This window comes from Talpa occidentalis, unplaced genomic scaffold (assembly GCF_014898055.3).
Source record: "Talpa occidentalis isolate TD23 unplaced genomic scaffold, MPIMG_talOcc4v2.1 talOcc4.6, whole genome shotgun sequence".
Classification (NCBI taxonomy): Eukaryota; Metazoa; Chordata; class Mammalia; order Eulipotyphla; family Talpidae; genus Talpa; species Talpa occidentalis.
Window position 1 is genome coordinate 43,994,590 of NW_023604972.1, and position 13,405 is coordinate 44,007,994.

Here is a 13,405-nt window from a genome sequence, read left to right on the forward strand (position 1 = left end):
AGCACACATGTCTTTGACTGGACTTTCTTTCCCCCAAACATAGAACTTTTCAATCTCAGATTTAACTGCTCTGAATCTGGCCCTTAAAGGCCTCACTATGTGGTATGTAAACCTCAGGAAAACTAAGACCAACTAAAGATAGATTAACAGTTTCAATGCATTAGTCACTATTATCTTTTATAGAAAATAGGCCACTGCTTGGTGTTTCATAGTGAGAGCCTCTTCCAAAATAACCCAAGGCAAAATTGCATCATGCCTGGTCCTTGAACATGCATAGAGTGGCTTATATGCATATTTGCATTTAAGCCCATATTTGCAAGTAAAAGCATATGGATTTGTGACTTTTTAAAAAAATGCATCTTTTGGGTTTTGCATCTTTTGGGTTTTTAAATTCTTCTTTTAAAGTACAGTGATGCCTAGCAGGTCTGCTGGCTCAAAGGGAAAGACTTCAGTCACAGATATCTCAAAGTGGATTTATTTTCAAATGTGCTCCTGTTAGCATACAGGTGGGATTAGCTGTTTTTGAAGCAGTGGGAGTCTGTTGGAAGGGTGTGGTAATTTTCAAGTAGCAGAAATAACCCATACAAGTTTAAAGTTCTAATCATGCTAAAAGGCACAACCTGTATGTAATCAGACAAACCCAAACTGAGGGAGCTTTACTAAACAACTACTCTGTATTCTTTAATAAATTGTGCCTGTCATGAAAGTTTAAAGGAGTACAATGAGACATTGTTAGTGTGGCCCCCAGAAAAAGGGGAGGTGTCATGTTCCCTGCCCTACCCAAGGAAGGGTGGAGCTGCATAGGGAGGAGCCGCAGGAGATGGGGCTAGAGGAAGGAAGCAAGAAGACGTGTAGGATGCACATGTTGCAGAGACACGTGAAGAAGCTGTGCTTGCTTCTAGGCCTTGGACTTGTACAGGGACTTGGGGGACACGGAAGGACACTTGAAACAGGCCTGGGTGAGAGACACGCGGGGGTAAACAACGACAGCTTTTATCTTGATTTTGTTTGCTCTTTTCCTTCCAGAATTGTCTGGTCCCTTTGTTACAGGGCAACCCCAAGGTCAAATGGGTTGGCCTGAACTTCAGTCCTCACTTGCGTGCTTAAAAGGGACATATAATGAGACTCAACTGCAAGTACACACAAAAAGCGTAATAAAGGGTTCATTTACCAAAAAATGGGGAAACGAATAAACGAATAAATCAGGAAGAAAGAGAGATAAATTGATGAATGCGTCCTACCAGTTCTGCCGACCTGGAACCCCAAAGGCATGCTGAAAGCCGGCAAAAAACCATATACCCACCAAGGCCCACGTGTCTGGTTATATACCAAGCCTGGTTGCTTACCTCCACCCTCAGTTCCCAGCAATCCTCCCTTTGGTGGTGAAGATATTATGGGATTTGTAGTCCAGGGTGTCTTGGATCACTTTGGTCTGGGGTGGGGATGGGGTCCATAAAACCTGTTTGTGGAGTTTGTTCAGGACATCCTTTCCCCCAACACCCTCTGCCCCTTTCCTATGGGTCCCCACTGTTAGAAAAGAAAGGAGGCCATGAGTATCAGACTGAAGTAGGCTATATTTAGCAAAAGTCCATGAGGGGAGACTCTCGGCTGCAGCAGAATGAGAATTGCATCCCGAGATTGGGAAAATGGGTATAGGGTAAGGAAAAAGTATGAAGCTTTTCTGCCCTCCCACCATTAGGATAGATGAGGGAACCCTGTGGTCCTGAATGCGTGCCTGATGGCGGGCACCTGGAGTGGGTACACCTGGGCTGAGAGACTGAGTTTATAAGGGCGGCGCCATGGGGACGCCAGCAGAAGCCAAGAATGAACGGAAGCCGAGAGAAGAAGACGAGAGCAACAGAGATCACCAGAGAGCCCAGACAGAGTGAAGATTTGCTGGGGGCTGGGAGGAATGCCAGCCTCCTGGCCCCCCAGCACCCCTGCCTGCCATATGCCTGGTAAATCTAAATAAAAGACCTGCAAAAGCCACTGAGGGCTCCAGGACTCTCTCCTCCTTTACCCCATCAGCATGGGATCTTAGAAAACCTGCTCAGTGGCACGTCCTACCCTTACAATGGGTCTTTATAGTGTCTAGTTACTGCCGGAATATTTGGTGGGGGGGGCTGTGCGGGGCGGGGTGGGGGGGGGCAGGCCTCTACTGCCTGAGGACATCTGCTGGAATTATTTACTGCTGTCAGCTTATCTCTGGTTCCCCTTATCCCTAGTTCAGCTTATTTCTGTGCCAGTTTTATGAGGGGCCTATGTGTGCACTCATCACCCACCAGGTGCCTTAGACTTGTGGCAAATTTTCAGGCCTTGGTGGCACTGCTTTGGACCAACTCTGTTTGGCTGGGCATTACCCAAGAGAGGATGGGTAACTTTGGGTGCTTGATTTGGAAACTTTATTGTCTTTTCTTTGTTTCATACTAATTGTATTAAAGTTCCTTTTAACTAAAGGTCTTGCACACTAGAGTATGTTTTGTCTTGATGCGGCGGATGGCAGAACCTATTTACAATGGGCAGATTTGGGGGCTTTGGGGCGCCCCTCACCCTTCCCAGTAAAAATGACAACTAAAAGCAGCATGTGATCCTAAAGGTAGGAAGGAGAGAGAGAAGATGCCATAAAGGATACAAGTGGGACAACTGGCAAATTTTTTATGTGGACCTCATTCGAAGGAATAGTATGTCACTATTTTCTGAATTTGATAATTATGTAGGAGAACATACTGTTCTTAGGAAATATTTGCTGATATGTTTGAAGGTAAAGGAGCATGATTTCTGCAAGTAAATTTCAAATTATTCAGTAAAACCCCAATTATTCAGGGGAAAAAAATGCATGTGTTTGTGTGTATGAGAGAGAGAGAGAGAGAGAGAGAGAAAATAGGAGAGGGAGGAAAGAAAGGAGGGAAGGAGGAACAAAGCAAAAATAATAAAATGTTTTTGTATTTGATATATTTGAGTCAAGAGTGTACGAGGGTGGGCCTCCCCGGTGGTGCAGCGGTTGAGCGCCGCGCTGTGAAGCTGTCCTCAGCCTTTGCAGCGCCAGTTCGATTCCCCGCTGGCCAGGGAGAACCCCACATGGCGCAGCAGATCTCTCCTGCCACCCGCTGCTCCCCTCAGCAGTGTACTTCGTCGGTCTGCCTGTTCTGTTCCCTGCTCTGTCTCTGGTGAATCCTCTCACCCTCCCATGCTTCTGACCTGTACCCCAGTTCTTGTATAAATAAATAAATAAATCTTTTTAAAAAAGAGTGTGCGAGGGTTCTTTGTATTGTCTTTGCAACTTTGCATAATTTGAAATGATTTCAAAGTAAAAGTAAAAAAACATTGTTAGAAATAACACAGAGAAGTTAGTGCGAGGGAGGGTCTCAGACCTGGGTGACCAGTTAGACCCCCTGGGGACAGATGGGGGTGGGGGGTGATAACAGAGTTGACAGCGATGACAGGGGGAGGGAGGGCACTAGGAAGAAAAGGAAAGTTGAAAAGCAGACTAGATCTTGGGAAACTAACTGGGAAGCCTGTGCTCAAAGTACCACAGTAAAACAGGAAAAACAGCAACACCCAGGCCAGGTAGTCTGTGCTGTCCGCTGGAGAAGGGGAACTTCACCACCGGGAGGACAGTGCTCCTACATGTGCTGAGTGAGTCCCAGTGCCCTGATCTGTGTGAAAGGAGGAAGGCAGGGATAGGAGATGGAATTGGACAGATATCCTGGAAATAAACACAACAGAAGTGAGGAAGTAGAGGACATGGCTGCAGGCAGACCTGGAACGTAGACCTTGACCTTGTTGATATGAATAGCCCTCCTTGTTCTCCAGACTAGGGGCTGTGAACTTCCCTGGAGGTCATGAGGCCTGGCCTTTGGAAACAACTTAGCTTCAGGGGCTGGCAACTCTGGGCCAGACCTGCATGTGACTACTGCCAAGCTGGGCCTGGGGGTAAGGCAAGACCCCTATCTTGGGTGGGAGGTGAAGGTGATCTAAGGAGTGACTCTGGAGGTAAGATGCCATTCTAAGTGGTCACTGGTATAGCAACTGATGTGTCTGACAGGCAAGGGCTGCGAAGGGAGGGTGTCTGGTTTTCTGTAGACACAATTCACCACACTTTATTTCTCAGGTGGAAGATTCCCCTTTGAACTTTGCTTCTAGGTTGGGTACTCACCTCTTCTGTGAGCTTGCTTTGCCCTTCTCCCTCCCTTTAACTCTCTTTAGATTATCATTTACTTGAAAAGCCTAGGGAAGTGGCTGCAGCCCCAGATGTGGGGGTACTGTTGGTTATCATGAAAGAGGAAAGGCAAGTCCTCTGAGACTTCTCGGGGAGGAGGCAGGTGAGTCAGTATTGCTTGCCTGTGGAGGGGGTGGGTATTGCATGTGCACTGTTGGGTGGCCTCAGTGATGGTGATGGAGGCTAAGAGCAGAAAATTTGGAAAGGAAGCACCACAAGACCAGATCTAGAGGTAGGGGGATTAGCTGAATGGAGGCAAACTGACCTAAAAACCTGTTTTCCTGACTAACTGAAATCGAGGCATGTTGCTTTTCTTTCCCTGATTTATTTTAGTTCACGTTAATGGACAATATCCTTTCTAGAATTTTGCTTCTACCTTCCTCCCATCTATAGGACATGACCTGCATTCCAAAGTAGAACAAGAAGGTATTAAATAAGGTTTTTAATGGGGGGGAAATAAATTTTCACTGAAAACAAATGCCATTGTGTGAATCAGTTCTTCTTTCGTTTAAGAAAGTTTCTCAATGTATATACATTCAACACCTGCTATCTTCAAACATTTATAAACAAAACTCTAAATCACAATTACTTACAAGAGAAGAAAAAATTTGTAGTAATGTTATAGGGCAGGGAGAGGGGCAGCCCAAAACCCCGCAAACCTGCCTATTCTAAATGGGTTCTGCCATCCACCGCATCAACACAAAACATATGAGACTTTAATGGGAAGGAACTTTAATAAAATTAGGAAACAACACAGGTAAGGCAAAGAGTCTAGTTTCTAAATGAAGCACCCAGAGTTACCCACCCCCTCGTGGGTAAAAGTCCATCCATATGGGATCGACCCAGAACAAGGCCCCAAAGCCTGCCCCAAGTCTAAAGCATCTTCCAGTGGAGACCCACAGAAAAGGGTCAGAAACAACCAGACAAGCCCGGAAGGAAAAGAGCAAAATCAACATCAAGATAAAAGCTGCCATTGTCACCTCCCCATGGGTCTCACCCCAGTCCACAACCAAAAGACAAGCGCAGTTTCTTCACATGTCTCTAGGCTCCATGCGCCTCCTCCAGGTCTCCTGGCTCCATCCTGCTTCCTTCCTCAGTCTCTTCTGCAGCTTCTCCTCTTTCTGCTCAGCTCCACCCTCCCTTGGGTGGGGCAGGGAACCTCCCCCTTTCCTGGGGACCACCCTGTTACAGTAAGGTACTTCTCAGAAGACATGTTAAGAAATAGGTAAGCTGTAGGTTAATTGTCATTTTTAGTTATTTAATATATGAAGTACTCTGGTGAAAAAATAAGACTCATAAGAAATCAATGTGAGAATGTAATTTTTCATTCACATAGAAGAGTGTTAAGGACCCATTTTCTAAGTTAAAACACCACAAAAAAAAAATAGAAAAAAAAATCCATTCCATTGTAGTCTCTAAGAAAGTCCTTAAAGCCTTAGAATTGACTCTGGTGTTTTTAATTCCCTACCAGGGTTCAGTTATATAAAGAGGGCTGGAAAACAAGTCAATCACATTTTTCAGTCTAGTCTAATTCAAAGTTTAGTACAGACCAGACCTATATTGTAGCACAACTAAGATAATGGAATGAATAATGATAGTCATATAATAAGTATATTTTCTTTGTTCCCATTTCAATAGGAAATCAACTATTCTAACAAAGAAAGTAATTCCCAATCAACAAAACTAAATTCTAAGCTTGCATCTGTCACAAATTTTATCTGGTTGTCTTTATGAGACACAATATTTTATAAGCAGCCTGTGGCTTATATCACGACTCTATAAAGAAAATTAACCTGCCACCTCTATTTTGAAAGTTTCTAAAAAAAAAAAAAAATTAACAGTGTTGACCTCAAAAAGCAATCAGCTGGGAAAATCATAGACAGTTTTATTTGGAAACAAAACAACAGAAGAGACAACCTCAGCGAGAGCCTCTGAAGTACTTCTTGGCTTTTTCTTTAGATTCCTCACCTACATGACCTTGGACCAATCATCCCCTCGGTTCTGAAGGAAAAGGAAACGATGAGAAAATGGAAGGCACGGTTGTTTCCATAGTTTGCTGGTTTTACAAGTACATTGTACCCTCTCCCTCACGACCTTGTTTAAATAGGGCTCTGAATATTAATGTTGACTCAGATTCTTTCTCTTTTTTTTTTTTAAAGATTTATTTATTTATACAAGAACTAGGGTACAGGCCAGATGCGTGGGTGGGTGAGAGGATTCACCAGAGACAGAGCGGGGAACAGAACAGGCAGACTGATGAAACACACTGCTGAGGGGAGCAGCGGGCAAGACAGGAGAGGTCTGCCGCGCTATGTGGGATTCTCGCCAGCCAGCTAGGATGGAACCCGCGCTGCAGAGGGTGCGGACAGCTTCACAGTGTGGCGCTCAACCGCCTGCGCCACCAGGGAGGCCCGACTCAGATTATTTCAAACTTATTTGTTCAATAGCATACAATGTTGTATATATTACCTATAGTCTGTAAATTAAATAAATTCAAAGAGAAACCATCTATGGAGCTCCGTGAGGTATAATATTTATTCATTTTAAAACATACACACAGCAAGTCCATTTCCCCCACTGGTACATACACATATTTCTTATTGGGATGTGGTTTAATCATATCCTTGTAAAGAGAGATAAAATAAACTTAAACTGAAAAAAGGATTATTTTGGTTCAATGTCTATAGCTCCAATTTGCAAAATTTTCTTTTTAAGGAGTTATATCAAGGTTCTAACCAAATATGATCCTAGCGTTTCAACTTGAACTTAGAGTAAATGGTTTTTAGTTCCTTAATTCTAATGTTCACAAATGTCTTAATAGGCAAAATATACCAAAAGCAGATATAGAAATGAGAAGGTAACTGATCTTAGATCCTCAGACATTGAAGTGATATTTTCACACTGCACTTTAACAAATAAAAATAACTTTTTGAAATAAACTGGAAAGCTACTTTGTTTGTAAGTATTGTCTGTGGCTTTCCATGCTGCAGTCTGCTAACAGCAGCCTATTAATGCCTCTATACTAATTTTTTTCAGGATGTTAGCCATACCAATTTAGTCAGATATCTGGTCAGAAGTGAAAGACAGAGCTTCGAAATCAAGACCATATTTTAATTGAACCACTTGCAGACTTTTAGATTAGAACTCCTTATTTTGCCTCTTCCCAAATGTTCTACTTTTTTAAGACTCAAGTGTCTAAGGTTAGAATTTTAATAGTAAGCTCCTCAGAATAACAGAAAAAAAGTGCTAGTTAAATTCCTGGGCTAAATTCTAATCAATGACTTTTGGAAAAAACAACACACTGTTAACTGGTTATGGCAAGAAAACCTACACATAGTCTAATTTCCTTAACAACCATTCTTTAAAATGATAAATGCAGAGCATAATTGGAAACCCAGTAACCAAAAACTTGGAGCTAAATTGGTTTAACTCTCCCACCTAAAAGTTGTAGATCAGTGCATTAGGAAAGATGTATGGACTGTAGGGTAAATTATTTGCACCTTGGTAAAAAGATTTTGGGAAGGCCTAAAGAAACAAGTAGATAGGGACACTCTGTGTTCTAATGTCACCCTCTTACTGTGTGGACAGACATAAAGTCCTTGACAGTGGACGTGTTCTCCACAAAGCCTCTTCAGCTGGGAAGTTGCATAACAATTGGCCCAGAGAAAAGTAATCAGTCCTAGTCAACTGGTAATTTTGCATCCCATCTCTTAATTTTGTATATATACTCCCTTTTCAATGGTTAACACTCAACTTCAACGAGAAGTATTCGACTCCAAGATACCTATAAAATTCTTCTTTACTGCTTTCATTCCAATCACTTTCCTTCATACAGGAACAATAGCACCAGAATGTTACAACACAGAGGATTATCCAATGATAGAATTGTATAAAGTCAATTGAAACGAAAGGTTTTGTTGCCACATTTGCAGCAGAGAGGCCAGATTCCCATAATACACTGATCAAACATCAACAATAATCACAGAAACCAAGGACATACATCTATCCTTTGAGTGCAGTTACAGATCTCCTTAAAGTCTAGAAACAAGCAAGATTTTAAAATGTTTTACAATTAAAATAGGGTAAAGGAAACATTATTTTTTTTACTGATTCTTGTTTTTTTTTTATTTTATTCAACTGATTCTCATTTTTATCACTTACCTCCACCAAACCCACTTCTAAATAAACGCACACATTTACACAGATAATAAAGTTCAATGCATGAACATACCTTTATACACTATTTCTCTCTCTTACCCTTTTTTACTCACTTGTAATCTTAAATAACTTTAAATACACACTCTACTAATAGTAAATACATATTCATGTAACAAGAACCATATCACTATTCTTTCACTGAATATATCTTGAAATGCATCAGTGGACTTGAAAGGCGATGGGATAACAGTTGAGGAGAGGTACTTGCTCAGTATTCCTTTGAAACATATGGAAGTCTTTATCTTTCCTTCTTCTGCAAGGCCTTTCTCAGAAAATGCAGGCAATTCAGAAGCAAACAATCAAACCCCACAAATCTCCCCCTTTAGGTTATCAGCACTTTTGTTAACAAAAAGGATGTCATCTCAAGTGTAGAGCAGCATCTAAAAGGACAGGGAGGGCATATGCCATCGAATATTTTACATAAAATATGTCTAGGCACTGATTTCTATCACACTTGCTTTCTTGTATATACAATCATCCCCCCTTGGAACAAAGAATATGTTCCAAGACCCCCAGCAGACACCTGAAATTACAGATAGTACCAAACTGGCTGTACATTACATATACTGCTTCTTACTATACATACACACCTATGATATTTAATTTAGAAATTTGTCACATGAAGAGATTAACAATAATGAATAATAAAATACAACCATTAAAATAATATACTGTTGTAAGAGTTATGTGAATATAGTCACCAAAATATCTTATTGTACATAACATTTTCAGACTGAGCTTGACTATAGGTAACTGAAACTGCAAATTATCACTAAAAATGTCTGATTTGGGTTTTTTTTTGTACTGTTATATTTAGAATAGTGCTGACTCCTCCTTTATCGGGAAAATGATTACCAAGCAAACATTGTATTTTTCTTCTTTACAAGTCCAAAGGACAACAGTGATTGGGTAAGGGAGATAAGTTATACTTCTTTCTGGGTTCTTATCATTCTGAATTCGCATTATCATATCGAGTAAAACACAGGAGATTAACTTAGGCCCAAAAGATATAAATTCTATGAAAAGGGGTTTCATCCCAGAAAAGAACACTGCCTCTGTTTTTTTTTTTAAGTGTTACAACTCTATGCCTATCAGTTCTCAAGAAATCAATCACTGGAAAATGCTTCATCTGAAGAATTTAGGCTTCAAAAAACTCTCCCATGAAAGGTTTCACAGTTTTAAGTATAAGAAATCAAACCTACCAATTTTAGAGCCAAATGACACTCAATGCTGGTGTTCCACTCGAGGCAAATCAGCCTCCAAAACATCTGACAGGGGGGATCCTGATGCCTATAAATTAATAATTGAGCATTATAGATTCTCAGTAATTGTTCAGATCACACTTTCCAAAAATTCCACTTCTGGTCATTCAAATATCGGATGTTCAAAATAAACTATGCATAGTTCAAGTTGTTTTCATAGAAGAGGATATCTTTGACTTCTTTGTTTATATATATGTTAAGATACTTCTGAAATGCCAGTAAGTTCATTACAACCCATCTACCCTATTTATTATCAAACGAACAAAAACTTCTTGAGAAAAAAACAACAAAACACAACAATTGAGGACTGAGGAGTAGAGTTAAAGTTTGGAGACATGACCTTTCACATAAGGGAACATTTCCAATATTGTTTATTTTAAATTCCCGCGGCTTTGCCCAAAGATTAGGCACTAATCTCAGAGGAGTGAGGAAGTGCAAGAGTCTAAAAGTCTGAAAGAAACCTTATCTTTATGGCCAGACAAACCAGGAAAGGGGATTTCTGCAGGTCAAAAAGTATAGGAGCAATTCTAGGGGGAGAGAACTAGAAAGGGACCCTCTAAATTTTGTTTATAAACCCACAGAAGTCTCAGTCTAATTCCTGAAGTATGCATGCATGGGAAGCTCTAAACCAACATAGCAAAGGCTCAGGGAACTGAACTGAAATTTGAATCACCTACACAAGTCTATGACTAACCTCTGAACTACACAAGCACAAAACAAATATTTTCAAGAGTGAAAGAAATTATTTTAAAAAAATGACTATATGGAAAAGCAAATCTTTAATATGAATAGAGTGGATTGTCCTGGGGAAAGATGTCAAACACTCTTTCTTTATTATTTATTGCAGTAACATTGCATTCTAAAATTATATATGTTTCAGGTGTTCATCTATAATCAACAATAGATTTAAAAGAATAAAAACAATTGAGAGTTTCAGTTTTGAAAGACAGGTTATAATATTGAGGTTTAATGTATTGAAATCCTACAAACTACAAAATCTGTATTTTTATAGCACTATACCTGGACTACACACACATTTAATCTATAAACACATTTTTCATCTATAAAAACCTGAATACTGTAAGCTGGGAAATGCTTATACACACACACACACACACAATCAAGATACTAAGTGCATTGAATCATAAAACAAAATTTAACAAGAAAATTTTATAGATCCCACCAACAAACCTGCCTAATCCTCAAAAACAAACACTCCCCAAAATACTTTAACAGGGGCCACCCCGGAAGCTGTGGCAGCCTCTGCAGTGCCAGTTCCACGTGGCGCGGCAGACCTCTCCTGTCTCACCTGCTGCTCCCCTCAGCAGTGTGTTTCAGTCCTTCTGCCTGTTCTGTTCCCTGCTCTGTCTCTGGTGAATTCTCTCACCCTCCCCACACGTCTGGCCTATACCCCAGTACTTGTATAAATAAATAACTCTTTTAAAAATAAATAAATAAAATAAAATACTTTAACAGGAAATATGAGGCCCAAATTCAATTCCACCTACGAAGAGTATTTCTGTACCTGATGTAATGCAATACTGGGGGCATGAAGGTCAATAGCAGCCAGAGAAGGAATTCGAGATTCTGAAATATTTTTGTTGTCTTTCCTCATTAGTCTGGAATTACGAGCTAGATAAAAGCAACCATAAGCATAGTGAAAAAATTAGATATTTTGTTATTTTCTCACATTCTATAATCTGTCCCTCAGTGTGTATATATTTTATATATTTACATAGTTAAATATGTAGTTACTATGAATTTATATTTTTAATATTCTATTTACTTGACATACATTTTAAATAATTTTATAAACAAAGGATTGAAAAAGTAAAACATTATAAACATACCTATTCCTTCCAAGGCTCTTAGTTCAGGGAGATGATTATAATTTAGTTCAGGCAAATGGACATCTGTCTTTGAGTATTCTTTTCGTTTCTTATTTGCCTGCAGTAGGTTCTTTTCGCTAGTGACCTAATAGCATCACAATGGTTAATACAAATCAATTAGCTTCCAGGTAAGCCAGGTATACTGTCTTTTGTAACTACATGTTTATATCCTAGATTTTTGGATTTAAAGAGCTAGAATATAAAATCTAAAGAATATCAGTAATGCAAAAAACAATTTCATCCATTTATTTCAAAACCTCTTTGTTAAATGTATTAATATTACTAACAAGTGGATTACTTGAGTGCTATGAATTTCTCCTCCCTTTGCCAACCTTCATTGTAAGTCCTGGCAAGCAGCAAAAAGTTAAAAAATGGGTATCACTCTTCTGGTCCTTCAGGCCAGCAAGGTCAGGTCTTAAGACACTTGCCAAGTTTGTTAGTTTATCAGTGCTGTGGTTTATCTTAATTTTGAGCTGTTCAACTTGTATGTGTCACATCTCTTAGGTTGGTTTTTATGTTATATATAAAATAATTTGTTGTAAAAATCTATGTGCAAGTACAGAAAATAGTGAATTCAGACTGCTAGAGTTATACATTCAAAGAATGACAAATGTAGGACCTTCCTGGTGGCGCAAGGGGCACGCTGTGAAGATATCTCTAGCCACTGTAGCACGAGTTCGAGCCCTGGCCATCCCGGGAGTTAACCCATATGGCACAGCAGACCTCTCCTGTCTTGCCCGCTGCTCTCCTCAGCAGTGTATTTCAGTCAATTCACCTGGTCTGCTCCCCACTCTGTCTCTGGTGAATCCTCTCGCCCCCCCAACCCCCCGCCCCGTATCTCTGGCCTATACCCCGGCACTTGTATGCGTAAATAAACAAAATAAATCTTTTTAAAAAGAATGTCAAATACAATACATGAGATACTTATAATAATATATGTACTTCCATCTCAGAGCATAAACTTTGGGAGAAGGATATTGATCTTCAAGCTAGAAGTTGAAGAAAGTTTAGTTTTAGCCCTGTCTCTACTAATTTCATTAAGAAAAAACACCTACAAAATATATAGGTCCTTTTCCCACTAATCTTTACCTCCTTTCATGACTGCCTTTTTCATAGAAGGAGAAACAGGGGAAAAAAGATCTAAAATTATCAGCCAGCATTGATTTTGCAATTCCTAAAAAGACGGTTGATGCCAATTTCTGCAAAATGGCATTGAACCCAACTATTTTGAAGAGCCTTGCTCATCAATTTCCCAAAGCAGACCAGGAATGTAATACACAAATATCCACAAAGAAATCAGTAGGGCATATAAAAAAGGAACATATATGGATACAGAAATTGTATGCTAAGAATAATTAAAAGAAAAGTAAATGTAAAGTTAAAAGCATGAAAGATAAGAATTTTATATTTTTCAGCTCTGAGGATAAATGTGGTAAAGTAAGGGCCTCCCTGCTGGTCTAGGTCTTAAGTCTCAGCACTAGCACCAAGAAGGCCCACTGCAATGGCCTCAGTTCTATCTTGGCCAGGGAGTTAATGCACTTGGCACAGCAGACCTCTCCTGTTTCCCCCACTGCTCCCCTTAGCAGTGTATTTCAGTGGATCTGCCTGTTCTGCTCCCCACTCTGTCTCCAGCGAATCCTCTCACCGGTGTCCTACCACCTCTGGCCTATACCCTACATCTTCTACGCAAAATAAATGAAATAAAAATCTTACAATAAAGGAATACTTCTTTAAAAAAAAAAAAAAGAGAGAGGTAGAGTAGGGAAATTTGTAAGAAAAAATACTCCTTTGGGAGTACATTCCTACCTCCCTCTCCT

The 13,405-nt window shown here is 40.0% G+C and overlaps 1 protein-coding gene across 3 annotated transcripts in view; it reads right to left on the bottom strand.

Annotated features, from left to right (window-relative positions):
- Positions 1–6,405: 6,405 nt before the first annotated feature.
- The window catches only part of CDKL2 (cyclin dependent kinase like 2), a 41,265-nt gene continuing 34,265 nt past the window's right edge, over positions 6,406–13,405 (bottom strand). For all 3 annotated transcript variants that reach the window (XM_054688057.1, XM_037529885.2, XM_037529886.2), the window contains 4 exons: positions 11,550–11,673; positions 11,225–11,331; positions 9,640–9,727; positions 6,406–8,817 (listed from right to left, as the gene is read on the bottom strand). In XM_054688057.1, coding sequence (XP_054544032.1) covers positions 9,662–9,727; positions 11,225–11,331; positions 11,550–11,673 — 297 coding nt within the window. In that variant the 3' untranslated portion in view covers positions 6,406–8,817; positions 9,640–9,661. The remainder of the gene's footprint in view (positions 8,818–9,639; positions 9,728–11,224; positions 11,332–11,549; positions 11,674–13,405) is intronic.